General features: G+C 44.4%; 1 protein-coding gene across 2 annotated transcripts in view; it reads right to left on the bottom strand.

Annotated features, from left to right (window-relative positions):
• Positions 1 to 23,907, bottom strand: part of LOC119176579 (diacylglycerol O-acyltransferase 1) — a 73,188-nt gene extending 49,281 nt beyond the window's left edge. For both annotated transcript variants that reach the window (XR_012887031.1, XM_037427937.2), the window contains exon 1: positions 23,498 to 23,907. Coding sequence is in view for 1 of the 2 variants with exons in the window: in XM_037427937.2 (XP_037283834.1) it covers positions 23,498 to 23,719 (222 nt within the window). In the remaining variant the exon portion in view is untranslated. The remainder of the gene's footprint in view (positions 1 to 23,497) is intronic.
• Positions 23,908 to 26,381: the final 2,474 nt, after the last annotated feature.

The raw sequence follows: 26,381 nt of genomic DNA, 5'->3' as shown, positions 1-26,381 counted from the left end.
CTAACATAAGCCAATATGGCCGAAAATAATCAGTGCCCTCTAGTGTACAATCATATCAGTATTTAGTCAACAATCGATGAAAGTTCGTCTGTTCAGGTATCACAACAAAATTGAAAATGCCGTCACTCGCCAAGTTAAGGTGAGAACATGATTTATTGATTGATATGTAGGGTTTAACGTCCCAAAACCACTATATGATTATGAGAGACGCCGTAGTGGAGGGCTCCGGAAATTTAGACCACCTGGGGTTCTTTAACGTGCACCCAAATCTGAGCACACGGGCAAGGTGAGAACACAGAGATGGGTCCCAAACCGTCTTCATCCTCATCATTCTCGTATTAAACATGTGCAATTGTTGGTTGGAGACGGTGTGGTAGCCCCACGCGATAAAGTTTTGAAGCTCCGTATGATATGAACTAGCAGAATGTTTGAATGCATTACGGTCCTGAAAAACGACGTATATAAGAGCTGTCTCGCAGGATGGCGCCATATATAGTGCACAGAATACCGTTTACAGTGTAAACAGTGGCTTCAGTGAAATCAGTGGGGCTTGCGTAATTTTTTGTGATCTTAGTTGAACGCCAATACCCTTTCTTTCCCGTAATAAGTACTGTTATTAGTTGTGTCTCAATTAATCACGCAATGCCTTCATTGCAGAAGCTGTATCTCTCCAAAACATCCTTGGATATAAAATGCAATTGTACACGCGTCACAGAGTCAATGCCTTTCTCAACAACTATATAAAACAATTTTTCATATCACCTACATGCACTCTGTGTATAGTCGCCTTCAGTAGAGCCCACCACCTCCTATAATGAAGCGGACGTCTTTCGTGTTAAAGATGCTCCGCAAGATATGACAGCAGCTGAAGGCATTATTCTTGCATATCCCGTCTTTTGCTAACGACAAAAATTGATGAGGCGCACAGGCGAGTCCTCCATCGGTATATTGCACACGTGCACAGTTAGAGGTGTCATTAGTTAAACGAATTTCTGTACACGCGCACGCAAGTTACTACGCTTGCCGCGTCATTATCATTACGCCTATTCACTTAACTATCCACCACTCCCCCGCTCACTCTTCACTGAACGTCTGATGCCAGGTATACTTTTGGACAAGCAATCATGTCACACTGATGGGTGTAGACGCATACAGGTAAAAACCACCTACGACCAAGGCCTAATGGAATTGCATGGAGCCAAAGCATGTTTGATGATCTACAATAAGTGTACGCATCCTTAACACGTGGCGGGTGCATTAAGCTGATATCTTAACGAGAAAACAGGCACCGAAACATATCACACACGTTCCGAGCCTGTTACCATGACCTTGAGAGGAACGTGTGGCATGTGGCTCGGCGGCGTCCGCTAACGGCTCGTCATTTGCTCCTACAGCAGTTTCGAGATTTGCAGCGTTCAATGGAACTGCCACGTGTCTTTTCCTCACCGTTAAACCAGCAGTTCCTTGTATTCTCTGCTTCATCTGCATCGACAGTCGCACGAAAAGAAAAAAGCGACGAGGTGGTCGCGAGATGGACGCTATCAATTCAGACAAGTATGAGACGAGGAAAAATATACATTTCCCGTTTTTTTTTTTTTTTGCCTTTGGAGAGAAAGTGAAACCGTGAGCCATTCATGCATTTCCTGATAGTGATGTACTCGGTGCAGGTAGTACATTCACTGTCTCGCCTCCTATAGGGTTAGGCTATTGTTATGCGCGTGCTATCGCAGATCGGGAAAAAATTTGCCTTTGCTGTGCTATAGAAGTTTGCCTCTGAAAATTTCGAACTGCAATTGCCTTCGCTAACGTACCTATAAAAAACGCCAGGCCTGCGCATAAGGCGTAGCACAGTCACAGCGAAAGCTCGAAGAGCGGCATTTGAGAGCCCTTTCTAAACACTCATTAAGTAACTGCTACAAGCACACTTGCTGGTACCCACTACGCCATTATTTGTTATAATTTCTAGGTTGTAGGCGGGCATTCACTATGCTAAATTTCATCATTCTTCGATGTAGCGTGGTATCCGCTAAATACTTGCAAGGAATTTCGTGCCACTTGTTCATCCAGTGGCTGATGATTATGAGGAATAATGCCTGAAGTAGGTATGCGCCTTATTTAATAGGTGATCAATAACAAGCCTTTGTAATGGGTTAGAGCATTGGACGACGCACTCGTTACGTGATTCGCATTGTATGACGGCAGGCTGTTTCTTTGCTCTTCTACAACGCTTTATTACTCATAATAACGTAATTCCTTTCTCGGCATCAAGCCTGCCTACGGCAAGTTTGCGATGATGTTCCAAGTATCGGCGTGGCTCAAAAGCATAGCAGAAACAAGCAGTGACAGTCCTACAAGAGGGACACGAATTAAAATTCCCGAAGTGCTGCTAAGGGTTCTACCCTCGACAGCCAACCACTCAGGAACAATCTCCTTAGCTTTCTGCAGTTCAACAAACTTGGCCACACATTAACGGAAATACATTCGTGCAGGCCGTGCATCCTGTGTGGTTTGATGTATACGCGCCTATGAACAGGCAACAAAGAAAAAAAAGGAAAGTCAGCATGGCTCAGTGGTAAGACATTTGGCTTGCACACAGCGGACGGGGGTTCGAACCCCACTGTGTGCATAATGTTTCTTGTTTACAGACTTTTTTTTTTCATTTCGTGCTATAGTGGTTACGGACACCGGCGGCAGCGGAAAACTACGGCGCCGTGCCTACCCGTGTTGTAATCTCATAACACCTTTCACTTTAAAACAAGATATTCGTTACCGAATATATAAGTAACTAGATAATGCCGACGCCGCGCTGGCACACACACATAGTGACACTTAGTGGTGCAACACCAGCAACCATGAATAACGTTTTTTGTAGTAGCACCTGCTGCACAGACTAAGTTTAGTAATAACAATATTCAGTAAATACGAGTCAAATAAACAGCAGTTTAAAATAACTCAACCAGTACATCTTCATAAGTTTCTGAGTTTTAAGGTGAGGTGCAGGTGCATAAAGTCATGCACAGTGCAGCCTCCGCCACTTCTATAGGGATCTTTCCTCTTCACAACAACAAAAAAATAAAGACTTCACGAGAAAAAAAAAAAGACCTGCTGACTTTTCGAACGTTTATGTTCGAATCTTGTCTTGATAGCTAGGTTCTGGAAACTATGTCTAATTTTATGCTTATGTATGAGGCACATGTTTCACACTTCTACTTAAATATGGGCTACCTAAACTACCACCTACGGTTTCCCGCCATTTTATTTCAATTCATTCATCTTCCATATTACTTATAGTAGTTAGTTGAACTCCTGTTAATTTTTTTTTCTCTTTCGGGCACTGTTATATGGCACTGACGTGCAAATGTTCGCTTGAATATTTGTGCTTTCAACGTTACTTTGTAACACTGTTGAAGGTTGAAAGTTCAATTGGGACAGAAGAGTCTAGTTGCTTTGATTGATTTTACTTTCATTACAAATCGCCCTTATCAGAAGATTGCGAGGCAGCCCCACAGCATGCAACGGCCTTTTCTTGGATGGCCCTCACGAAGCCGGGAAGATGACAGAAGCTCATTATAATCGTTCCCTGTGAGTTATATGCAACAACCCAAGCGTTGAAGAAAAGTATCATTTTTCTTACAATCAGCGGCAGTCAGGCCAGACATAAAAGCTCAGCCTGCCCCTGTTTCCGAGGCATATCGCAATTCCTCTTTGATTTTGAGATATTGCTCTTTCATTTCGCCACTGGGGCTGTGACTGCCGTATCACGTTGTTCTCGTTTATTGGTTTACGTCTAATGACTGTCCGCCGACCTTTCCTTGCGAAAAGTTATAGCTGCCTCTCTGCACATACACTCTTAAAAACAAGGTATTAGTACTCCCTAACTTCGGGTAGTAGCTGCTTGCAACATACTTTGCAATCCTACAGCTGTAATAAGGGTGAGGGTAACCACTGTTACTACCCTCACAGTTACTAACAGCCACCAGTAACAGCTACTAACGCTGCGGTAACTAACTATAGGTAGTAAAATAAAGGTTGTCAGGTAGAAAGGAAGTAACTGTTACTAACGCGCTAATTTTCTCACGTAATTATAACAATGATAAAAATCATAAGATCATTATGGGTAAAACTTCGAGTAATTACGCGCAGAAAATATGAATCAGAAGAGCCCACCTACGTAACACGTACGCTTATCTGTTTTACGCTTGCGAAAAGTTATAGCTTCTTCTGTGAACATACTCTATTAAGCCATGAACTAACGGCTATAGTTGTGTGTGTACGCATCTCTCTCCCTCTCTCTCTCTCTCTCTCTCTCTCTCTCTCTGTGTGCGTGTGCGCATGTGTGTGTGTGTGCGTGTGTGTGTGTGTGTGTGTGTGTGTGTGTGCGTGTGCGTGTGCGAGCGTGTGCGTGTGTGTGTGCGCGCGTGCGTCCGCGTGTGCGCGTGCGTGTGCGTGTGTGCGTGTGCGCATGTGTGCGCGTGTGCGTGCGTGTGCGTGCGCGTGTGCTTGTGTGTGTGCTTGTGTGTGTGCGCGTGTGTGTGTGTGTGTGCGAGTGTGTGTGTGTGTGTGTGTGTGTGTGTGTGTGTGTGTGTGTGTGTGTGTGTGTGTGTGTGTGTGTGTGTGTGTGTGTGTGTGTGTGTGTGTGTGTGTGTGTGTGTGTGTGTGTGTGTGTGTGTGTGTGTGTGTGTGTGTGTGTGTGTGTGTGTGTTTTCGTTCGTTCCCCCTGCATTCGTTCAAAATTTAGACCCTGTAGTTTCTTCAACATCACAACTGGTGAGGAAAAGTGAGCCACGTAACACCTTGAGCTAGTTGGTACAAATTCAAACAGCGCATGCACACACGAAGACGCAAAGGTAGTCAGTTCTTCTTACGGTCATGGTGCGCTCGAGCTGTGGGAACAGTGAGCTACGCGAAAAACGCTTCTGAAGAAGGCAGTTCCTGCACTGAGGAAGACAAGCCCGCTTAACAAAACTTTGTCTCTGGCAACATCTTTTCACGTGCTACTGGCATTCACTGTAAAGTTATTCGTTTAGACGTATTTGTCTCTTATGTATGCAAATGTAGCGTAAGCAATCAGCTTGCAAAAACTTCGCGAAGCTAAAACGGTTTAGTGTGACTGACATGAAGGAAATATAAGCATTCATCAGTGAACTAACATGCCTACGCAAAAAAATCTGAAGAAAATAAGCAAGCAGGAATCGTGCTTCATTAACAAGGGCGTTATGTTCACCGTAGTTCAGCTATTTCTTAGTACCAACGTTCCCTACCAAAATATTTCACAAGGGTATTCTTAGTGCCGTGTTCTTGGAACGAATCAAGAAAAAGCCTTCGTTTGTAAGCTCCTCTATATAGATAGGTGGGTATGAATGCAGTTTTTTTTTTTTTGTCTCTGCAACCACAACGCCAATTTTGATAAAGATACGGTGCGCTTAAAAGCAAAAATTAGTCTACACGTTCGTAATTGGTCACCTTTGTTGTAATGGTCACGCTTATTTTTTCGATGGACGCATATTTATTTGGCGTATCTCTTTCATCGAGGACTGAATATCGCAGAAATCGCGTCCGTTAGTCATGCACTGAAGCAGAGAAGAATCATTTTATGGTCGACAAAAAAAAAACTTCAATGGTTTGACTACAACACCTGAATAGCAGCTTGTCGGTTACTGCAAATAGTGGTGTGGACGTGGAAAAATGAATGGAGAAAACATAGAGGAAAGTTTCATCGAGAGCGGCGGATAATTCACGACTCCGCTATAGGAGGAAAAATACAAGCCGGAAACAATCGCCCGGCGCATGGAACGCGGAGGGTATATTTATACACCCTCCCTGCATAAAACTGTGCAGACGAGTAGAAAATGATACGGGCATCAACTAATCCCCTCCCGAATGAATCTGCTCATTTAAACTAGGATTCCATTTCAGTTGCATTTTAATAATGACTTACGTGACAACCTATTATCGACCTGACACATTCTGTAGATAATCATAACTAAGTCTTTACCATAGTTCGTTTCGCTCCAATGCTGTTTAATTCCGCAACCACCCCTGAACATTCAAGCTTCGTTACCACATCAGTAATACAAAGGGGGAGAGCAAGATTACATAACAACACCATCATTGCAGCCATTTTCGCATACTGGCAGCTGATCGCGAGGAGCACACTGGATCGCAGTCGCGACTTTAAAGGAAGCCACACGAGGCATACATTATTGGTCAGCGGCTGGTCAATTGCGTTGTTGCCTGTTGTGGATGGTTCGAAAATGGGGACAAACAATGAGCGCTCCTATTTCACGCGGAAGTCGTCACGATATCAACGTCCGATTCGCCGACGCACACTACAGCATCAACCGCGCTGCACGGATTTACGAGAACGACTGCTTAACCGGTAATGACCCAACAACGACAGCATGAATCACCACGTTCGTGCACTAGGCCTGCATGCGTCACCCAATGTGTGGTTGAGAGTCACACGACGTGGGTGGGAGAAATTAATTCGAAACATGACGTGCGGCTTTCGTCCTAAGCGCGTCGCATTAGGCGTTGACGTCTGCGATTGTCCTACGTCGCATACATAAGTCGTTAATCTGTGGTTCCGCAGACACCTATTCGAGGTTTGCTATGAGCGTACGTTTTCTGTCCAATTAGCGTCAACTTGGAGTGAAAAGTCGCATGTACATACATGCCAAACAGGTGGACTTGTTAGGCTTGTTGATGTTCGATAACCGTCGTAATGTAACGCGCAAACACCAACAGAAAGGCACGCATACATATAACACAGACGCTGCAAAGCAAAGGCAAGGCAAAGCATGAACAAATGTTCCATTTTCCGTGCTAATAGTTGTGCGCAGTATATTATGATTGGTATGATGGAAGTGGTGATGGTGGTGCGAATGTGATGAAATTCGAGGTTAAGTCCGATTCAAGTAGATATCCAAAGTGGCGATGTTCTCGTTATATGCAACCAATATTTTGAGCTGAATGCATTATGCAATAATAATTTAAAGAATTATTTATTTGCATGAATTCTGAATTGTCTACTTATATTTTACGAGAGTTCAATTGTATGTAAGTTGACGGCTGTTTCTTGTACGAGTGGCCAATTCATACTGTTCAATCCAAGGACTGAGAGAGGTACACAAAGCGTTGTCATGGGTGTGAGCTTGAGCCCTTCTTTCTTATTGCATACTCTTCGCCGCCCAAAGGCAAGTAAATGTCTCGCATGCCCGGTTCCTATGTGCTAAAATGATTCCTTTTTGAAATAACAGTCTCAATAAAAGCCTCAGTCATGTATATTTTTTTTTCTGTGAGACCCACTTGTGTACAGCTAGAACGGCTGGACGTACTCGGAGTCTCTGAGACTCTTATGAGGCTATACTATAACATTTACCAACGAAAACGCAGGCAATTGAACAGAACGACGACAAAGGAACAAGAAGGAGACGAGCGCTGCCCCTTTGTCGTCGTTCTGTTCTCGCGCTATAAGTATACCGTCATGTCATACCAACTAGCCCAAACCGCCACACGCATCTTCACGAAGTTAATGATGACGAGTTGGCGAAGCAAGGTTCCCAGGTCCATAATGTATACGTCAAAGTCGCCGACTAGGGTTTGTTCTTGTAGGTGTCTTATATTGTTCAATCACAATTGCAATTGTTGTTCGTCTATCATAAACCTTTCTTTTTTAATTAACATACATACTTACGTGTCACCTATAGTAATGGTTTTCTAACCACAATGGCAGCGGACAGTGAGCGTTGACGAAAAGAAATATATCACCCAAGCACTCCGTACAAATGGTTAACCAGCGAAAAATGAAGCGTTCGGCCCCGGTGTTCAGCATGGGCTCCATTATTACATGTTCGTGCTTCTCAATGAGGTTAGACACACTTTTGGCTTGTGCTTACCGCAGTGTTTATTTCCCATGCCACACGTTGTGCCTCGTATGATCCCGGTCATGGAAGAGTGTAATGAGAGGTCAAATGAGTTTCGCAATGCGTTAATCACAGTGGTTGTTCTCGAACCACAGGCAGTCACAGACGTCGAAGCCGAAGCCAAACTGCCGCGGCAGAAAGCGCCCCAGCAATCATCACATTGACACCGCAACGCCGTGTTGTTACAAGCGTTTGACATGGCGAACTAACTCGCAACGCAGCCAATGCCTCGTGTGCTTGGGTACGACGCTGCGAATGAAATAACTGATAACACAGGCAATGGATACCACTCATGACACCACTGCTGGACTGTTTTTCATTTCTTTTAGCCCTATACAGCTTTCGCTGTATGAGCTAGGTCCCAAAGTCAATAAGTTCCTCGTTAATCTCACCGATTGGTATAACATATTTGTGCGTCTATGTGTTTTATATTGTCCTGTTTTTTTCTTTAACCTATTGTTAACGGTGCAGGTGGTTCTTTCACAGCAGGTGTTGAAATGTGATGTGGACGCTGCTACATTGGACGACTCCAATGCGAGGCCCTAAGCAGCGTCGCCTTTAAATTGGAAAAACGAAACCATAGCGAGAAGCAAAACGTGGCGCCGACTGTACAGGTAGAGCAACCTGTATTGATCAAAATTAAATAAATAAATATGGAGCGCTCATATTTGCATGTCAAAACGCGTATGTACCTTCATCCATCAAGTTTTCACAGATGCGGGTAAGATACTGTTCTTTCAGCCAAATACAAATGCTACAAGCGGCACCCCTTGTTACAAGCTTGTCTCGCAAATACAGGAGAGGTTACATGTGATTTATCACAAACGAAAGCAATTTAATCACAGTGACCACTAACGAGTAAAAAAGCTAACTGATCAATTACAAAAAATGTCCAAAACTGTTGAATTATAATCGAGGCGAACGTATACAAGTATAAAAGAACATCTTGTCCTGCTTATAACAAGCAAAACCAGCACACAAAATTCAAGTAAGTTGTTAACTTGCTCAAGCTGGTTGTCTATATTTCTCAAACATCATGGATGTGGGTAACAGGGTCAATGACGACTAGGACCAGCGTGCACTATAGTCATCCCCATCTTTGACCCTGCCACGCACGTCTGCACTGTTTGTGAAGTATTAATTAGGAATGACGTGATAAGCTATAGATTTGATCAGTTTCTCAAAGTCCCCCTCATGGTCATACGCAAACGAATGTTCACGTAAGAATAGAAGAAATGGTTGGCATGGTATGCCGAGACGGCATGGTTCGCGGAAACGCGGGTCCTCCCAATGACCACTGGGCTTCGGCTATTGCGTAAACGCTAAAATGCAACTACTCCCTCGCTGCTCCAAACACAACTTGCACCATCTGAAACTACGGCAGAATTTGTAGCACACAGAGAGAATGACTTCTTTTATGCCTTCAACGGCAGTGCTTACCTAAGACAGTCATGCTGAGCCACTACACTACGTGCTTTTAGATCGCCTACATAGCAGAGAGCGCCGGCAAGAAGAGGGCCCCTATCATCATCATCTTATAGTTGTCTCATCTATGCCAATCACCGGCGCCCGTGCCGTTCCATCGCTTGCAGTTGGTAGATCGACCAGTGCAGACAAACGTCACGGTGTTCTGTGACAGCTGCCCTCATATTGCAAACTTGTGTCTGTTTTGTGAGTCGACTTACGCCTATACATCTGGCGGTATTGCAGGAATTCGCACGCGCGAATTACATACACGGCTCTTGTCGCCTACAGCACGTTTTTTTTTCTTATTCAAGGGCATCGTAAGCCTGGCATGCTGTCTCCAAAGCAGTTTTTATAGGTTTATGTATATGTGATTTTTAATGTAAGTTCTTGTAAGGTTATTGTAAGTTTATTGTAAGTGAAGCGTAAGAGGCTGTGATCTCCCTGGCGGACCTGGTAGACCAGCGCCAACTCGTCGCTCGAGCTCGGTGGGTGGTCCAGGCCCGAGGGTTCTTGGAATAACAGACCCTCCCACCTTCACTCACAGGCATTTTTACAATAAAAGTTATCTCTCTCTCTCTCTCTCTCTCTCTCTCTCTCTCTCTCTCTCTCTCTCTTTGCGACGATATTTCTTCGTAAGCTTGCCTTTGGGAATTCTACCCGAGGGCTCCTATTACACAATCGTTATCCCCTATATAGAACTGCTAATATGAGAAAATTTTAGCCAATCCTGACAGTATTAGGAAAGGCAGCCAGCCAATCGCAGAAGGCACTCAGAAACCAGAAGCTGGGAAAATTCATTTCCAGTAATTTTACACTTTGCAATGGCGTAGTGTTTGCGCATTTATTTGCTATATTTTCAGTATTTTCTGCCTCGACTAAGTCAAGTGCTAACTGCTCTAGCTCACTGTCCTATTGGCATGCCGATAAGCCTAGTACGTGGCTTCATTGTGGAAACGTTGCTTCCATTGGTGGTACGTCTCTGTTTGTGTTGAACCAAATGAATATCCGTCATTAGGACGCTCACTTAGAGAAACGTCAGGCCGAAGTCGTAGGCCCCGGAGGTTTTCTTCCACCGGTAACACACAGCCACGGACAACGAGAAAATGAGGAAAAATTTCGACGGTTCTGACCAAAACAGACACGTTTCTCAACCCAAAGCAAACTGCAGTCTTCAGGAAAAGCGAAGGTCGATGGCGTATTTGAGGAAAAATAGAAACGGCAGATAATCGACACGACGCGGCGAATGACGAACGCGCTCTGGCGATGCGCCTGTGGCCATGCGCGAGCCGGACAAAAGACATGATCGGTGCGGCGTACGCAGGAAGAGACTCTCCCTTCCCACTCCAGCCTCCTTCAGCTATACTTCTCGTCGGCGCACTCTATCGCATGTTACATAACGACGCTGGCGTACGCCCCTTTGTTTACCGTACGATAAGGTACGCTAAATCGTTTTACGAGTGTACGACGCAGTTTTGTAGACGATTTCTTGAGTCTACGGCATGCGGAAGTTTGTTTTTGGTCATACAGCACCACAAGTAGTATTTACCAGCACTAGTAACCAAGAATGAATACGAACACCATTCATTCGCTGGCCATCAACACATGGTTTGGTTATGAAATGGTAAAAAGAAAACAAAATCTGCACGACAGTAAAAAAAACAAGCAAATTATATGTATAACGGAACAGAGATGGTACATAACTTGCCCCGAAAGCTGTACACTTGCGTGGGAATTTACTTATATGCTTACAATCAGGCACGTAATAAAGATTTTTTTCAGGGGCTGGTGGGCAAGGCTTAATTGTTCGAAAGTAAGCCTTCTCATGGCAAACAGAAATAAATTTGAGATAGACTTAGCAGCTTAAACAAGACGGGACATCTAGAAAGGACACACACACACAAACACACAGCGCTGAACTGACAACTGATTTATTATTTCGAACGCATGCCCTTTTTGAAGGCACGCGTCGAAACAACAGAAGGGTAACATGAAGAAAAGAAGTGATTAAAACCACGTGACAACTTCTTGCCAAACAGACAATCAACCAAAGGCAACCACGCCGTCTAAAATTCTTATCACAAAGTACACCCTTGATATGAAAGAAGTGACAAAATATAATCGATCCTAAAAGCAATCGGACCAAACACGTTAAAGCCAGAGAAACCAATGCAGCTTACGGTCCGGCTTACAATATACTACCCCCCCCCCTCCTCCCAAATATAACCCTAATGCAGCTAGATAGGTTGAAGAAACAGAAGAAAGGGCCTCATACAGGCTGGCTGACGTTTCGATAGGAGGACGTTTCTTTGACAAAGATAGGTCCTCCTAACGAAATGTCGGCAAGCCTGTATGACGCACTTTTCCGTGTTTGTTCAACTTATTTCATTCCGCGTATCCACCTGTGGGCTGCCATATTGACTTTGGAATATCTAATGCATTTTTTATTAGCTTGATTGATTGATATGTGGGGTTTAACGTCCCAAAACCACCGTATGAATATGAGAGACGCCGTAGTGAAGGGCTCCAGAAATTTCGACCACCTGGGTTTCTTTAACGTGCACTCAAATCTGAGCACACGGGCCTACAACATTTCCGCCTCCATCGGAAATGCCGCCGCCACAGCCGGGATTCAATACCGTGACCTGTGGGTCAGCAGCAGAGTACCTTACCCACTAGACCACCGCGGCGGGGCTTTTTTATCAGCTTACAGCGCAAGAAAGGACGAGGACGCAGACCAAGAATGGGACGAAACTATGACTCACAAACTCAAGTTTATTAAAATGAATAACACGAATAAATACAAACGCCAACTTGCTATCGACAGAGCAACTGCGCCTTTGCGGCAGAGTCATCCAGATGGCATACCAAATTTTCACGCCATGTGGAATACCCGCGAGCGTCAAAATACCTACGTACAAAACAAGACCAATGCACACACGCGAATGTGTGACGCAACCTAATGCAGCGCTAGTAGAGACTACTTAAAATCCAAATACTGCACCTGGATGACTCTGCCGCACATTTGCAACAACGCAACTGCACATTTGCACAGTTGCGCAGTTATTTGACTCGGTTCTTCTGATAAACTTTAGTTGAGAGTCAGCGCTCTTGTCGTCACACTCTTGGTCTGCGTCCTCGTCCTTTCTTGCGTTGTAATCTGATCAAAAGTGAACTATCTCAAACTAGCCCACCTTTCTCATCTTGTACTGTTAATGCAGTTCTTGTTCTTTTACTTTATTTTTGTCAAAAATAATTGTTGCTTGTGTTGCCATTTTTTAAGGACCATGTACCCCCAAATTTTCTAATGATAATTTCCTTATATACAAGGCATATACCTTGACGGACAGCTTCTATCGTGTAATTTGCACGGTTATTCAGATTGCCGAGAACCTTCTTAGGATTGTTCTGAAGTTTTCAAGTGGAGGTATCATTATCAGTGTCGCCATTATAACAATTCAGTGCCCAGGCTTAATAACGTATCTCTGTTTAGTAAAAAAAAATTGTTAGGAAACCGGTGACCTAGGCGTGCGCACCGGAGGGTGCCAGAAGGGAGTGGTCCCTCTAGTAACTCAATAGGGGGGCGCAGAGGCTGCCCTATACATTGACATATTATGGAATGGAGGCGCTGCGACAAGCCATCGTCGTCGTCGTCGTCGTCGTCGTCATCGTCGTCCCCCCCCCCCCCCCTGAAGGAGAACCCTGTGAACGGAGGCATCATTAAGTCGACGGAGCAGGACAACAGGTGATATATTAGAAGACTATTGCAAATGAATAAGGGTGATACGAAAATGACTTTTTATGAAATGCTTTGGTATTAATGAGTTGTGATTCATGGCATTAAGTGCCACCTAAAGAAACTTGAACCTTCTTTGAAGATACGAGTACTACCCAATGTGGTCGGCAGGATTTCGTCATGGCAGGGTACAAACCCGTGTTAAATCGCTGCTGGGGGTGTGGGGAGCATTGATGTAGCTTGGGTAAGGGGCGAGTGCTAGTGTGGCTTGAAGGGGGCAAGTGCCCCTTTTGTCTCCCCCCCCCCCTTCCTGCCAATACCCATGCTACCGTCACCAATATCCCACTACTATGAATGGGTGCTGCATTCACGAAAGCATTCAGGAAGGAATGGCGAGAACGTACACGCACGACTTTTGCGTGACTTGAATCAATTGAACACGTTCTGCTCAGTTGCACTCTTTGTGACACCCATTGGTACCCGTCCCGAATAGGGCTATAAACCGAATGGGCTCTAGGCCGTATTTGGCAGCAAAGCTCCCTGGAACATTGGCCCTTACGAAGTAATGGCAAATAAGGCAACGAAAGCGTTGCTAATGCCAAATATTCACAGGTCTCCGTGATAGACTTGATGTGCCACTGCAAGTGTGCGCACTACTTTTTTTTCTCTCTCCCATTCTAGTCTTACTTTTTTATGCCCTTTTTCTTTCCCAGTGCAGGATAGCAAACTCAAAATTTTGTTCTGGTTAACCTTCCTACTTCTCACTCAACCTTATTTCCTCACTCTCTTTCTCTTCATTCTACCACTCTTTTCACCCAGTTAACCCTTCCTCTAGTGCAGGGTAGAAAACCAAACGTCTGTCTTGTTAAACTCTTTGTCTTTCATTTCTTCTCTCTCGCCTTTCTCTCTCTTTCTATCTTCTTGAGGTCTACTGTGATCACTGACGAGTGGGGTGTTTATTATAGATTATTATCTGGACAAGGCTCACGCTTCACATCAATGCTTCACTAAAATGCGAATGATTCGGTTAAACTCTTCACCAAGTTCTGATGTGTCTTATACAAAATTTCTCAAAGTACGCCAGTCATCGAGCCTGGGATGCTCAATTGCACAAACATTGGTGTTATTTGTATTATTTAGGGGGCAACATGGAAGTTATACGAGAATACTGGCGGCTTGGCCTTGTTGGTAAGTGATGACGAGAGCTGTAGCACAAACTGGGGACTAGTAACACAGAACGGACAAGACAACGACATCGTATTTTCTGTCCTCTTCGTTGGCAGTTAGCCCTATAGCTCTCGTTAGGTATACCAGGTTATATCCTGCGTATGTACGTTCGAGAACAGCATAATCGACTAGCGGACCTAACAACTTCCACAGAATGCAATCCAGTTAACTCGAAACTTTTGCCAGAAGAAAACAAGAAAGCTAATGAACAAACACAAAGTGATGCATAAAAGGCAATGCTTCTGGAAGAAAGGCCTGGCATTGAAAGATGCCTTTCTCACAAGGTGTTCTGGGTCTGACGATTGCATACATCCGGTCTTTGTTCGGGTCACTAACATTCGACTACAGCTAACGTGGCTACGGACCAATTTTCGAGAAAAAAAAATCTCTATGCGAAAACCTAAATGCTTGCTTTGGTCGAGTAAGGTGTATACAAGATTTATTGGGTAAGTGCATACTTCGTTTTTCCCCTAAGGCAATCCCAAGACGCTGGGCACCTTTTTATTTACGTTTCCTCTTCAGAGCACTTCTGTGCCAACACTTTTAGCTCGTAACCTCATTACACCTATAGCGTCTGACGTGCTGAAGTTTATAGGCTGAGGGTAATAGGTAATCAACAAGTCCAAATTTTGTGACAACCAATACAGTGATCTTGTAAATGCCGGCGATGTATTGAGGTGCCTAACTCTGAACCAGCAAGCTCTTCGTCGTCGAACCTCTCAGCATTTTCAGCGCCCTTCAAGAAGAATCATGTGCAAGTTGACATGCGTTGTCTAAGTGTTATGCTTGTTAATTTTCATGTAATAAAAAGACAGAATCGTGTGCGAAAACTGTGTGGTGGAAGTGCTGAGCTAATTAGAACTGCGTTGCAGAGTCTTTGTTGTCTGCTAAGGCTTCAGAGTCTCAAGGAATCCGCAAGTGCGGTACCATTATTTCGTTTAATGATGGCAGTACCGCACACGTCCACATTTTGAAATCCTTAGGATTGAAGTCCATTTTCTGAAATAAGTTGACCACAAGCGACGACACAATACGTGTATAGCTGCACGACAGCTTACAGAAGAAGCAAGACGACAGGCTAAAAAGAGAGAAAAATTACTTCCACAATGATTACCAAGCTCGTAGTCATTAAGTAAAATAGCTGAGTGGTGTTTGTGGCAAAGAAATGTTCTCTCTTCACCCGTTTTTTTTCTTTTAACTAGATTATCTCAAAACTATGTTGTTGTTTATTTACTACTTAGGTTCCGTTATTTCTTATGTATTTCAAGGTAACCAACTGACTATTTTTTTTCTTAAATTCTGCAGAAGTGCGTAGAACTGCTGTACCAGAATAAAAATTATGGACTTCGCAGTTTCCGTGTCACAAATTTTGAAAGATGCAAATTAACCCAAAGTTTAAATCTTAGTGGTAAAACCAAACACCAAAATAGTAATGTTAGTTAGATTTTAATGAATCTGCTTGAGTTTAGCGTGCGATTCGGGAGAAAATGATACTTATGTGCTATGTGAGTACCCCTTTTATTTAGTGAGGAAACAGTTCCTCTATATGGCCAAAAATGCATGAAATTCATGGTATACGTACGGAGCTTACCCTGTTCCCTTAACACTCCGAGTATCGTGGCACTATTGCTGGGTCCCGGGCACTTTTTGTAAAGTCATGAGGACTCAGGGACGTGAACTTTCGCGCTGAGAGGGAAGTAGAGATAGAGTTGAATGTCCATAAAACAATGCCGGACTGTATTCATGTGCATTCTGAAACGCATATCTGTTGAAATTACGTATACGTCGTTGAAGGCGAAGTTGACAGGGACCAGGGCATCACCGTTGCAGGCACTGCCTGGGCCTATACAAAAAGAGCGATGATGAACGAGAGCAGCTCCGCCGCGGTGGTCTAGTGGCTAAGGTACTCGGCTGCCGACCAGCAGGTCGCGGGATCGAATCCCGGCTGCGGCGGCTGCATTTCTGATGGAGACGGAAATGTTGTAGGCCCGCGTGCCCAGATTCGGGTGTACATGCTAAAGAACCCCAGGTGGTCGAAATTTTCGGAGCCCTCCACTATACGGCGTTTCTCGTAGTCATGTGGTGGTTTTTGGACGTTAAACCCCACATATCAATAAATCAATCAATCAACGAACGAGAGCAAATCTTCAACGCCCCGTCAAGACAGGTAGGCCAAAATATCTGAATGACCATGAGGTGGCGCTTTTGAACACCGCAATTCACTATCAAATGATAGGATATGCTGGAGCTGACTGGTAAAATGACTGTGTTTGGCGTGTCATCATTTGTTTGCGATGCTTTTCTTTGACGTGTTATTGAACGTTGTCGTTCTACATATTTTACAATATGAGTAACGGTTTATGCTGAAAGCAACACAATAACTGGGCAGATGCTCTGTTTGGAGGCAGTATTTATCAGCGGTTGCGTGTGTCGTATGAGGGGCATTGTGGAATTCTCCCCGGCAGACGGGGGAACTCATGCAGCAGGGCAGCCTTTCTGTCTGAAGACACAACTGGTTTCGCCTTAGAGTGTTTCTGTTTACGAAAAGCCACATCGATGGCAAACACGCCATAGACGACACGACGCACTTAATTCTGGAAGCCCAAGGCTACGCAGATGGAAAGAATGACGGAAGCTGGTTCGCAAGCTTTGTTTTATTTGCCAATAGAAATACAGGCATATGAACCACTTCCGTCAATGTGCGTATCTCTAAGCGTGCTCACGTGAAGGGGGAGAGAGGACAGAATGAGAGAGAGAGAGGGGGCGCAAAGCCAGCCCCGTACATTGACATAATAGGAAAGGGGAGCGCTGCGACGAACTTTTGCCCTGTCTGAAGGAGAACCCCGCGCACGCTATGTGTGTATCTTCAAACATCTGGCTTATGTCATTTCTGCAAGTCGCGCCTAGCCGCGGTAGTCTAGTGGCTAAGGTTGCTGACCCGCAGGTCGTGGTATCGAATCCCGGTTGTGGCGGCCGCATTTCCGATGGATGCGGGAATGTTGTGGGCCCGTGCACTCAGATTTGGGTGCACGTTAAAGAGCCCCAGGTGGTAAAAATTTCCACATCCCTACACTACGGCATCTCATAATCATATGTTAATTTTGGGACGTTAGACCCCACATATCACTCGATGTTGCAAGTCGCTTAGTGTGAATCTAATGAATATTAAACTGACATACCACACTCTGGCTACCACGATGGTCTCGGATGCTCTCGTTTTCTAGAAATATAGTCGAAACCAAGAGAATTATATCAATCAATTTTATCCAAAAGCTCTGCCCGAAATGCGTTTAAGTGAGCTGTGTAGAGACGCGAAAGGAGCGATTGAGATGCTGTACGGTGGATGGAGAACGACTCCTCAAAAACCATGCATGGTGGTGTTCGTGGCACAAGAGTTATACATTACGTGGTCTGTCTGGAAAGTAGTATAGTGCTGATTTTTCCTAATTTGTACAAAATAAAAACATATCGACCTAATATTTTTCAAGATATGCCCCTTTAGCATCAACACAGTGTTTCCTGCAACTCTGCCTATCATTAAAGGCTCCCCGCAAGGCAGAAACAGGTATGTTATAGAGCTCCCTCGATAATCTCTTGAATGTTCTTGACTGAGCCGTAGTGCCGTATCTTCATGACCCTTTCCCATCGAGGGAAGAGGAAGTCTGAAAAGCGGTATCAAGGGTGTATAGTGGCTGGGGAAGCTTTGCGATGCCATGCTCCATCAGGACATTCATGAGAGGAATGGGTATCAGTGCGTTGTCGTGCTTTATTGGCGATGGAAGGCGTCCTGACCATGGCTCATCTTCACTTTTATTCTTTCCGTCCCGAAACGAATTGCACAACCCAAAAACAGTTGATCGACCCATGGAATCTCTCGAATAAGCTGTGTTGATAAGGTCGTATGTCTCACACACCATTTTACCCAGTTTGAAGTAAAACTTCATCGCGTAATGGTACTCTAAAAAAATCATTGTGGGGATGTCAAGGCACCATGAGAACGTTTCACCTTAAACTCGATCTACACTCTGCTAAGGCTTGAAGAACACTGGCGACTGGTGCGCTGCTATAGCTATGTCCCCCACCAGCCAATCAAGGCAGGAACATCACCCTCCTTAACCAAGTTTTGGCCGGAAAAAGTGTGAAAGCTGATGTGCGGGAGAATAAGTGGGGAAAGTATAAAAAATATCAAAAATGTTTTTTAATCGTCGTCATAAATTTCTTTGGCATGCTCTTTTTTTTAAGTTCGCGCGATTATATCTTTTGATTGAAAAGTGTTATTAACATACGTTTTCGCAGTTTTATAATTACCCATGCTCAAAAAATAATGTGGAATTTTTACCGCTCTGTTATTGGCCCTTTTTTAAATAAATTCCTGCCAACTAGGCAACAAAAGCAATTTCAGGTGAAATTTGAGAATTATTTTTACGAAAAATGTACATTAAGCAAAGAATCAAAACATAATTGATCGTAACTGCAACTACGCATATATTTAGCTAAACAAATGTGAAGTACGCAGCTTTAATGTGTTTTATGTAATTCATCGCCAAATTCGAAAAAAAAAAAACAGCGGAGCAGGTAAGCGTAGCACTCCTCCTCTTCGTCATTATTCACTTACTGTTCTTCGAAAAAACATTTTACAGCAAATCTAATTGCACATCTGTTCTTTCCACTCATCTGGCAACAACGTATAAAATTTCAAAAAGAATTTCAGTGGTTGAACAGCTATGCTTTGTTCAATCTCACGTGGAATCCCCCAATAGGTTTATGCTAAATAAAACCATTCTACAGATAATTTTGTCGCCATCTTAGCCTCAACTGGCACAGTGTCCGACATTTTTGCACCGTACTGTGCGTACTAGAAGTTCGCTGTATACATATTATGCGCTCACTCGCCACTATTCAATCCCCGGGTTATAGTATGGTTTGACGACAGATACGATACGGACTGGATACATTCTGCAGAAAGGTCGCTTTTGTATCCTTGCTCGGCCAGTCGACTTTTTCTTCTGCACTAAGAAGAATGATGATAACTGTAAAATAAATGCAAATGCTTCTGAATATTCAATGCTCACGTGTTCTAAAGCACGTGGTCTCGTACTCCATTCTAACACATGGCATCTTTCATGTGTGCCGTCACGGCTGGATAAGCGTCAGCTGAAAGGGCCAACTGCTTAATCCTTCACATCGTTTACGCTCTTGCATTTCGAGCTCCTGCCCTACGATTTCACTGACTAATGGCTAGTTTTGCTCCTCGTATAAACTCTTTTTTTTTTTTTTTGCAGTTCGCAGACGTTCTGTGTGAACAATACTGTGCTTCAGAAAATGAAGAAAAGAGCAGAATGGTTGAACCGAATATTTGAATTACGTAAGGTAATAAAGCGCGTTAAAAGTAATTGTTAAGCTTTTTTAGCAACTTTCATGCGTCTTACGAGGTGTGTAGCTGGTTTTGCTGGTCATTGTGCTATACTGTCATTATGCTAAATGTTTGCCACAATCATATCGCATTCAAAGTTGATGGGAATGGTGGACTTGGTAAATGTAATAATGCACGCCTCTACAATGACGATGTAAATATTGCCAGAATCTATTTTCATCGTCTTTTGATTTCCTTGTACCAGGTCCGAAGTTACCTTTACTGATGCTCTCTGTAAAAAAGAAGCGACTTTGTATTTTGACAAAATTGCACGTGGGACAAGCGCTTTTCACGGTGTTTTTTTTTTTTGCCCAAAGTGATCTTTTTCGGTATGCCTAAACTAGGCCCTCACAAAGTTATCTTAAAGTGAGACTAAAGAGTGGAACGATTTTTCGCGTGTTAGTAAAGTACGATTTCACAATACCGAAAACACCAATCTTACCGCAACACGATGCTTAGTAAGCGAGAAAACACACGGAAAGAAAATGCAGGAGGCGCCGCCATGTTGAGATTCCCGCCCCAAACACCACGACGTAGGAAATTTTAAAGGTGTCAGTTGGTTCTGCATAGCTTCCAATTGATTAAAACCAAGTACATTGTCATCTGTGGCTGTCATAGACTTAGCATACAAAGTTTCCGAAAATTTCATCCAGTCAATGCACGAAAATGACAAAACTACGTTTTGGAATTTCTGACATCGCGCGTGCAAATTTTGGCGCAAATTTTAAAAATCAAACTTCAATCTTGATTCCCTTCACTAATAATCAACTTATTATTATCGAAACGAACGCCATTAGAGTTCTCAGAGTGCAGTTTGTGAATCTAAACCAAGTGATCGTTCATCTTTAAGGTTCCTTTAACTCACATTGTATTTGTTGAGAGAGAAACCACGTTACGCATCACGTGTAACTGAAGCTCGAAATGGGTGTGTTAATCACGGACTTGTCAATAAAGTACGTATTCGCGAGAACTCCGGTGCGTTATTGTGGTACAATTTATGAACGACGCCAAACTTCACTCAGTTTCACTAACGAAACTGCAGATTCCACCGAAAACAAGCGAATCGAAATTAGGAAGATGTTACAGCAAATTGGAGTGCGAAGTTAAATGCGTGGGGATAAAATACAGCTTTTGACAAACATTCAACTGCAGCTGTTCTTAAATACGTTTTCGAATGTTTGGGAACAACTATACTGTGCCTAAAAATATTTCTTGGTAGTAAGGGACATTTGAAATGTGTGGCAAAAATTTAGGATATCGTTCTTAACTAAGAGCATTGTATAATTAGTTATGCTGAGGAGATTCAAAGTATGTCCATTAACTAAAGGCGACCGAAATGATTTCGCGTCACGGTAATTTAGCAGGTAAAGTTTTAATCTGCTGAAGTTGAGGCCGAGAGTTTGATTCTTGGCCACAATGGCCGCATTTATATGAGGCGAAATGCCGGAACACTCCTGTGCTCAGATATTGGGGTACGTTGAGCAACTCCACTGGTGCATTATGACAACTTGGCAGCCTGTGAACTATTCTGCACTTCACAGGTGGCTAAAATTAATCTGAAGCCCCCCCCCCCCCTACGGCTTGGTTTATATTTATATCGTCATTTTGGCACGTAAAACCCCAAGCAATATATTAATATTAGGTGCCTCATTCAGCTGCTAGAAAATCTCGCTCTCTGGAAATTGGGTTGAGATTTTGCATGGTCGATAAGTGTTCTCTCTCTCTGTGTGTGCGTGTGTGTGTGTGTGTGCGTGTGTGTGCGTGTGTGTGCGTGTGTGTGCGTGTGTGTGTGCGTGTGTGTGCGTGTGTGTGCGTGTGTGTGCGTGCGTGTGTGTGTGTGTGTGTGTGTTTGTGTGTGTGTGTGTGTGTGTGTGTGTGTGTGTGTGTGTGTGTGTGTGTGTGTGTGTGTGTGTGTGTGTGTGTGTGTGTGTGTGTGTGTGGAGAGAGAGAGAGAGAGCCCATATATCGCGCTGCGGTGGCAGGAATTTGTGATAAAACACCGTGGAACACTTGTAGTCCCGCTTTAATATATACATTAAAACTCCCATGTGAACCCAATTTATCCTTGCAACGGATAGGAGGAAGCTCCAGTTGCCATATAACGTGGAGATCAGGTCAGAAGCTCCAGCAAATTAGCAGGAAAGATTTTACGACACAGAAATTTAAAAAAAGAAACTTTCAAAAACCTTGCTTTCCGGTTTTGCCGCTTTGGTACCTGAAGGCACATCTTGACAGTCAATAAGCGCGTTGCGTCCCTTACACGTACGTGAGCCCAGGAATGTATGCACACCCGACCTCCCCACACCTCCTAACATTCCTCAGGAGGATCCCGACACCTCCAACCTTTTCAACACCCCCCACCCCCTACCATCCCCAAAAAATATTCTGTAACAACGTATACCCCCTCGTCCACCTTACAGACAGGCACTTTTTCACACACTCTTGCTTTCTGGTGACACCCCCCACTCCCCGAAAAAAAGACCGACATTCTGGAAAACCACCTGTGCCAGAGGCAACTCAGCATATCCATGGACCACGGGGATGAAATAACCCCCTCGTCGGAGCTTGGCAACGTTGTACGTCAAAACGCTTGGTTCCATTTTGCTCTTTATGGAAAGTACAACATTTTCATAGAAAGAAAAACCGTCTCACTAATTGTTCACCGCCGTTTAACACTTCCTGGATGGGCTATCAAGAGAGATATTTTTCATGTTAGAGTCAGTGAAGAGTTAGGTGGAAACGAGTTTTTAAAAAAGTAAAACAGTTTCATGCGTCCTGTTTACTTTTTGTCATAGAGTTTCCCAAAACTAACTAGAGGGCACTCTGGCGCTGTGATCATTCAGCGACCATGGGAATGATTGGTAGCACACACATTTGCTAGTCTTCGTACTTTCGGGCAGCGAATCGTACTTGCGGCTTCGTTTATTGCTGTGTTTCAGTTTTGTTTTGAAAGAAAGAACGAACCCTTTTGAACTTAGTGACTTTATTTGAAATGGTAAGCCTAAAAGAATAAGGTTGTGAACCACAAACGGTGAACATTCGCTAATTTATCTTTTCGTGAAAAAAGATATCCAAGCCACACGAACACACACGGAGCCAGAAACAGGCCAGAAGTACGAAAATCAGACAAATGTGTGTACTACCCATCATTCCCATGCTCGCTAAAGCGCCGTGTGTTGCAGCTCCCATAGACGCTAGCGCCAGAGTTCCCTCTAGTGTATATTAAGAAACTCTATGCTTTTTATCAAGGTAATGACAGATATGCACTCAATGCTAGGACAGTGCAGGCCGAGTACTTCCCTGGCAGGTGGTAAGAAACCTCCCAGCGTTCTTTTTGAAGCATGCTTCAACTGCTTATCTTGAAGCATGCTTCATGGGCATTTCGCATCTAAAGAAATATTGCTGAAGTTTATTGAATGAATCAGTATGATACACGCGCAGTACATCCCAATAATTATTCAGAAAAACGCAATGATGTGTAAAAATAAACTGGGAGAAAATATAATACACAAATGCATTGATGTCTAAACATGCATGGTCTTTTAAGACACCTGGCCACAGTGAGCCGATATTTCTGCTGCTTTTATATAATCTCTAGCAGCAAAGTTGCGTGGTCAGAAGCGAACGTGTCAACGTCATTACATAGTGTAACTGCGCGGTTCCCTCGTCTCAAATGAAGGAGCTGCGCAGTTTCTTACGACGCTATGGAAACAGACATTCCATACAACTTACCAGTAGCACCACAGTGAAGTTTGCGAATCCTCTGAGGGTGATCAAACTTCCAGGTTGGCTGAGCAATGAGTCCCGGGGCTTGTGAAACTGCCTGCAGAGAAACTGGAAGGATGGCGAGGACTTTGACAAGCTCCGGGTTAAGGTCGCCTTTGAGAAGCACGTCGTGGCCTCTTCTGTTGGAGCTGCTTTGCACACTGCCACTCGATTACGGATGGTTGCCATGGCAACAGCTGCGACGAACGAACGCCGCTTGCACCGGGAATCACAGAGAAGTCGTTGGAATCACGCAAGCACTCCACTTAGCGCACCTCCACAAACGAAGCTCTGTGCGCAGTCACCAAAGTAAGAACACTATGATATATGTGTCACCACAAACAAGGCTATCGTTGTTCCCGCCAACACGTACTTCGGCTTCGTGGGAGTCACTAGGGTTAGTCGTTGTCAGGAAGGGAGGGTGAGGGTGCGCGAAGCTTCACTTGCGGACACTGTGTCTGTGCGGCTTCTCATCTGATTCACATGTGCGTGCAGGATAGTACCAGTGCCCGTTTGAACGACGTGAGTGAAGAGAGTATTCGCTCGCTGCCACAACGGTGCAGAACTGCTTCCGAGCTCGGAAAGAAGTGTGAGAGTGGTCGAAAGCTGTTTGCGTATAAAAAGTGGGCCCTGGCTAGCTATCAATGTCAGCGAGACGCGCCAGCCGCTTCGGTCCGCGTGTTGGCGCCGACTGTCCGTTCGCGGGTACGGCGCCCTCGTTGGGCTCATCTGCTCCGGCGGGAAACAATGACGGGTCGATTTTGTTGTTTATGCAAACCTAATTGCGTCAGTACCGACCGCGACGTTTTTCCTTTCCTTTTAGCCGAATGATCGGTTCGATGCAGCAGCCTTGACTTTGAATTGTGCTAAGAACTTCCTTGGCGCGCCTCATGGGTCGGCCTCTCCGGGGGAGAGTACGGTGCATGGCCGCGACTGGCCACGCGCCGTGGCTGCCAACGCCACGTTTCCTCGTCAGCGGCGCTAGTCTTCATGAAAGTCCGATGCGCTTCCCTCGCACCGCTGTCGTCCGCCAGTGCGCGTACGAGAGGAGGGGGGGGGGGGGGGGGGCGTCGAGAAAACATTGTCCTGTGCCCCCAAGCTGGCGACGCGTATAAGTTACGGAAACGAAAAGGCGCTTCAATGATTGCCACCATGCGTGCTTCGATCTACTTCATCTTTTGCCAGAACGACTTTCGAGCGAGAAAGTATCTCCGATCAAGCGCAAAAGACGTCACTTACTGGCGCAATATGCGGATTCAGTCGACGTATTCAGGGTCATTCTGAAGACCCATGAAACGTCTAGGTTCGCGTCAATAGAGACTGAGAAGGGCCTCGATCAGGACAACATCAACACTGACTCGACTCGGAAACGAGCAAGAGAAGTGAAACTTCGTGTTTCTCTTCGCAGGAGTTGTGGACAATTAATTCTCAGCTAAAAAAATTAAGCACTTCATTTGAAGATTTCTTAAAACAGTTCTTTACTCGAATCTCACACAACAACAACAACGTCTGGTGGCATCTCAACTGAAATGGGAACATCAAACTGGATTTATTTGTTTAACGTAATTTTTTTTAATTTGTTGTTGCATGTTAGTTCGGACGCCCTATATACAGTACAATAACAAAGCAGCAGAGCGAAAATCCTGACTCATATTCACGCTACTCAGTCACTGAGGAAGTAGATTAAAATACATGTAAGAGTTTTACTGGCTGTGTGATTATGGCATGTACTCGTGCAGAGCGCTAGGTATGGCTGCTGGCCTCGCCGGCAGCCACTTGGGTAGTGTTCAGAGAATAGGATGCACGCATAAGGGAAGCCAATGGGCGCTCCGAATCAATCCGAATCTCCAACCCACAATGTTATATTATACTCCCGTGAGTTGCCTTGAGAAGTCAGCATTTTCGGATAAGTTTAATTATTTAAAGAACCACAGTCGCGGCTTATCGTATGAAGTAAACTTATGAATATTTTAACGCGTCCGTCAAAGGTAAAGGAAATGTAATACACCCTGATGCTTACAATAAAATGATGATGATTGTGTAAGTCATTGGATTGCTGAGGTAGATGTACGAAGGGGCAGACACACTCTAAGCTAACATCACCAAAGCATGCGTGCCAGTCACGTCCCCGTAATACAAGCTAAGAAGACATCCCAATCACACGAGGCCCGTCTCGCACAAATCTGTGCTATTGCATCGTGCCAACCACGAGCTTCAGGACATGAAATTTTGTCTCTATAGGCCCATCAGCGAGGCTGAGTCGTCGCCCAACAGCAACGCGTGGTTGCCAATACTTCCGAGGAACACAACACCCGTCCACGGCGACCGATTATAAGAGATGCTGGGGGAAATACATGGTCAACAGAGTGTCGACACTAAAGAAAGCAGGGTCGACCTAAGTGCGCGTGAAATACATTGCGACGAAGAAGAGAAGTATATTCAGTTGAACCAAGGAGGAATCAAAAAAAATTGCTGGAGTGGATGCTCCCGCAATGCCTTGCCAGCAGACGTGAAGCCACCTTTTGCCACTGCCAAGATGGCGGAAAGATGCTCTTTTCTGATGATGCCCACTTAAAGATCAAGTGGCTTTGATATTTTATGTAAATGCTACGTTAGTTATATATTAAAAAAAATAGTTGTTCCCGGCGAAATAACATACAGAAACGAGTATGGATGACTGAATTTTCAAAGAACTTTGCCTCCAATTAGAGGCTCACTACAAAAAACTACTAACTTTAGGATGCACTTGGGGCACTATGTGGCCCGAAAGAGTTCCCACATTAAACTCGTTGGGCATGCGAGGGAAACGCTTCGTTTTTAATCGCTGAACAGTGATACTTTATCATGCCCC

Source organism: Rhipicephalus microplus, chromosome X (assembly GCF_043290135.1).
Source record: "Rhipicephalus microplus isolate Deutch F79 chromosome X, USDA_Rmic, whole genome shotgun sequence".
Lineage (NCBI taxonomy): Eukaryota > Metazoa > Arthropoda > Arachnida > Ixodida > Ixodidae > Rhipicephalus > Rhipicephalus microplus.
The sequence above is the reverse complement of the archived record's forward strand: the minus strand, read 5'-3'. Positions and strand labels throughout refer to the sequence as shown.